We start from the raw sequence: 3,322 nt of genomic DNA on the forward strand, positions 1-3,322 counted from the left end.
ATTCCTGCCCAATATTAAAAATGTGACTATTTCAAGTATTCAAAATAATTTTTCTACCTCAATTTATATAATAATCAACAATGCCCTTAAATATTTCAAATATTCTGTTTTAATTGTAAAAAATAAATGAAGAGAATTTCATGTAAGGATGTACCAGCAAGGTAATAGTATAATCTTATTTATAGTATAATCATTTTTTTCCACAATTACAGATATAGATGAACAGAATTTCGTTTGACTGTATTGTTGAGAATTATGCAAAACCAGACCTTTGTCACTGAGTTCTTACTCCTGGGACTTTCACAGAATCCAAAGGTTCAGAAAATAGTATTTGTTGTATTTTTGTTCATCTACATTGCAACAGTTGGGGGCAACATGATAATTGTGGTAACCATCGTATGTAGTCGTGCACTTCTGGGCTCCCCCATGTACTTCTTCTTGGCATCCCTGTCTTTTCTGGACGCATGCATTTCCTCTGTCATCACACCAAAGGTAACTGTGGACTTGCTTTATGAGAAGAGAACCATTTCTTTTGAAGGTTGCATGGCACAAGTCTTTGTTGTGCACTTCTTTACTGGAGTAGAGGTGATTGTCTTGATATCCATGGCCTATGACCGCTATGTGGCCATTTGTAAGCCCTTGTACTACTCTTCCATTATGAACAGGAGGCTCTGTGGAATTCTGGTGGGGATGGCCTGGATAGGAGGTTTCTTGCATTCTACCATACAAATTATCTTCATTTTGTGTCTGCCCTTTTGTGGCCCCAATGTGATTGATCATTTCTTGTGTGACTTGTTTCCATTACTGCAGCTTGCCTGCACTGACACACATATTTTTGTCATTTTGGTGTTTGCTAACAGTGGGTCTTTCTGCATCATTATTTTTTCCTGGTTGCTTATTTCCTACATTGTCATCTTGTTCTCTCTGAGAGCCCACAGTTCTGAAGGGAGACGTAAAGCTCTATCTACTTGTGGGTCCCATATTACTGTTGTGGTTTTGTTCTTTGTTCCATGCATATTAATATATGCACGACCTACATCTGCCTTTTTTTCTGAAAAAAACATGTTTTTATTTGCTACTATCCTGACACCATTGCTAAATCCTATGATTTACACTTTCAGGAATAAGGAAATGAAGAATTCCATAAGGAAAATTTGGAAGAAATTGATATTGGATTATGGTACATCTTAAAATACTAAATTATTACACTTGGTAGATTGTTCAGTATGTAAGAGTACTTCCTGTGTAAGCATGAGGAACTGATTTTAGATTCCTAGCATCATGCAAAAGCCAGACATGTTATCAAAACTGAAACCCAGTACAGGTGAAATGGACACAGTCAGTTTCCAGTGGGTACACTGGACTTTATTTAAAATAAGAATCTAAAAATTCTGATATAAACTTTATCTCAAGGAAATAATATATTAGAGATTATTTATAGATACTTATTTCACTCCTTTGTACTCTGTACACATGTTCAAGGATATGTACTCTCTCCTCTACCACTGTACATACACACATGCACACACACACATACACACACACATACACACACACACAGGAAATTACATAATTATATTTGAGATTGTTAATATATAAAGAAGAAAGGAGTCAATATTTGCTATGCTTCTTTAAAATTTTATTCATTCTTTTGAAGACCATAGTACCATTCTATAGAAAATATATTAACAATGAGGATTGAAAATTGATTGACCATGCTTTCACTATAAATTGACTTCTAAGTATTGTCAATGAAAAATAAAGCCATTTAAAATCTAATACTCCATAAGTCTAAAAACAAAACAAATAAAGAAGAAGAAATTTAGATATAAGTATGCTTGCTATTCAATCTCTGCTTTAAGAAAATATGTCTTGAAAAATGAGTGTGTTTAAATATAGATATGAAAAAATGCAGAAAATATTTTGCCATAGTAATTGTGATCATCAGAACCTAGAATTGTAAAATAAAGGGAAATAAACAGAATCTGGAATCTAGGTGTTCTGTGTTATTTTAATTTAGTAATTATCTTCTTCCCTTAACATTTGCAATTTGAGTTAATTTTTAATTTCTTAACATATAAAGTATGATTTGACAAACTTGATAATGGTTGAGTTTCTTCTGTGAATTTCTGATTCCAGTGGATTCTGTAACCTATTCTATAGAGAAATACATAATGCCTTCTACTATTGAAGCCTAGCAACGTATTGAATATTACTTTTCTGGAACCAATGGGCCTAAGATGCTGACAAAGTAAGGACGTATTTCTCAGCTCTGACACAGGGACTAGAAATTGGAGAAACCACACTTAACAGCAATTTTCAAAAGCATAAAACATTTTAATTTTTGGTAATTTTAATGTTCATAATTTTGTGCGTTCAAGTAAAAAATACAACCAGATATTTATAGAAGGCCATTGAAGACAAAAATTATAAAATCGGAAAATAGGGGTGCTGTGAAATGCTCTCTTGTGGAAATGTCATACATACTGCATTTATGAACTCATGGTAACTGTGGTAACTTAGACAAGGCTTGCACATGATTAAACCAAGAAAATAAATATTCTATTGGGGTATAGGAGGATAGGCTCCTAAGACCTCATATTTATTTGAGGACCTAGTGGCTGTTGATGGTGTATGGGGCAAGGAGAGATACTTTACGTTTTTTTTTCCCCAGGTGCAAGAAATATTTTAATAACTGTGATGTACTTTATTAAGCAGGAAAATACATTTTATTATTTATTTATTAATCATTTTATTTGTTTACACTTCAACTGTTATCCTCCTTCCATGTCTTCCCTCCATGAACTCCCCACTCAACCCCCTCCCCCCACTTTGCTCCCTCACCTACCCACCAACTCCCATCTTACCTCTCTATTATCCCCTTTCTCTGGGACATCAACCTTCCACAGTACCAAGGGCCTCCCCTCCCATTGATGCCATATGAAGCAGTCCTTTGCTACATATGTAGCAGGAACAATGGACCTGCCCATGTATATTCTTTGATTAGTGGTTTGGTCACTGAGAGCTCTAAGGTGTCTGATTAATTGGTATTGTTGTTCTTTCTATGGTGTTAAATCCCCTTCAGCTCCTTCAGTCCTTCCCCTAGCTCTTCCAATATGATCCCTGGGTTCAGACCAATGGTTGGCTGTGAGTATCTGCATCTTTCTTAGTCAGGTGCTGGCAGAGCTTCTCAGAGGACAGCTATACCAGGCTCCTTTCTGCAAGCACATCTTGGCATCAGCAATAGTGTCAGATTTTGGTGTTTGTGGATGGAATTGATCCCAAGGTGGGGCCATCTCTAGATAGTCTTTCCTTCAGTCTC

General features: G+C 35.6%; 1 protein-coding gene across 1 annotated transcript; it reads left to right on the top strand.

Annotated features, from left to right (window-relative positions):
• The first annotated feature begins 255 nt into the window (after positions 1-255).
• Positions 256-1,191, top strand: LOC110289558 (olfactory receptor 4C15-like). The gene has a single exon (XM_021155823.2). It carries the CDS (start codon positions 256-258, stop codon positions 1,189-1,191), a length of 936 nt encoding a protein of 311 aa, XP_021011482.1.
• Positions 1,192-3,322: the final 2,131 nt, after the last annotated feature.

Source organism: Mus caroli, unplaced genomic scaffold, assembly GCF_978045245.1.
Source record: "Mus caroli unplaced genomic scaffold, Mus_caroli_1 scaffold_2, whole genome shotgun sequence".
Taxonomy (NCBI): Eukaryota; Metazoa; Chordata; class Mammalia; order Rodentia; family Muridae; genus Mus; species Mus caroli.

What these genes read in the sequence shown, in the direction of transcription:
- LOC110289558 (XM_021155823.2), top strand. Translation starts at nt 256, where the DNA reads ATGCAAAACCAGACCTTTGTCACTGAGTTCTTACTCCTGGGACTTTCA.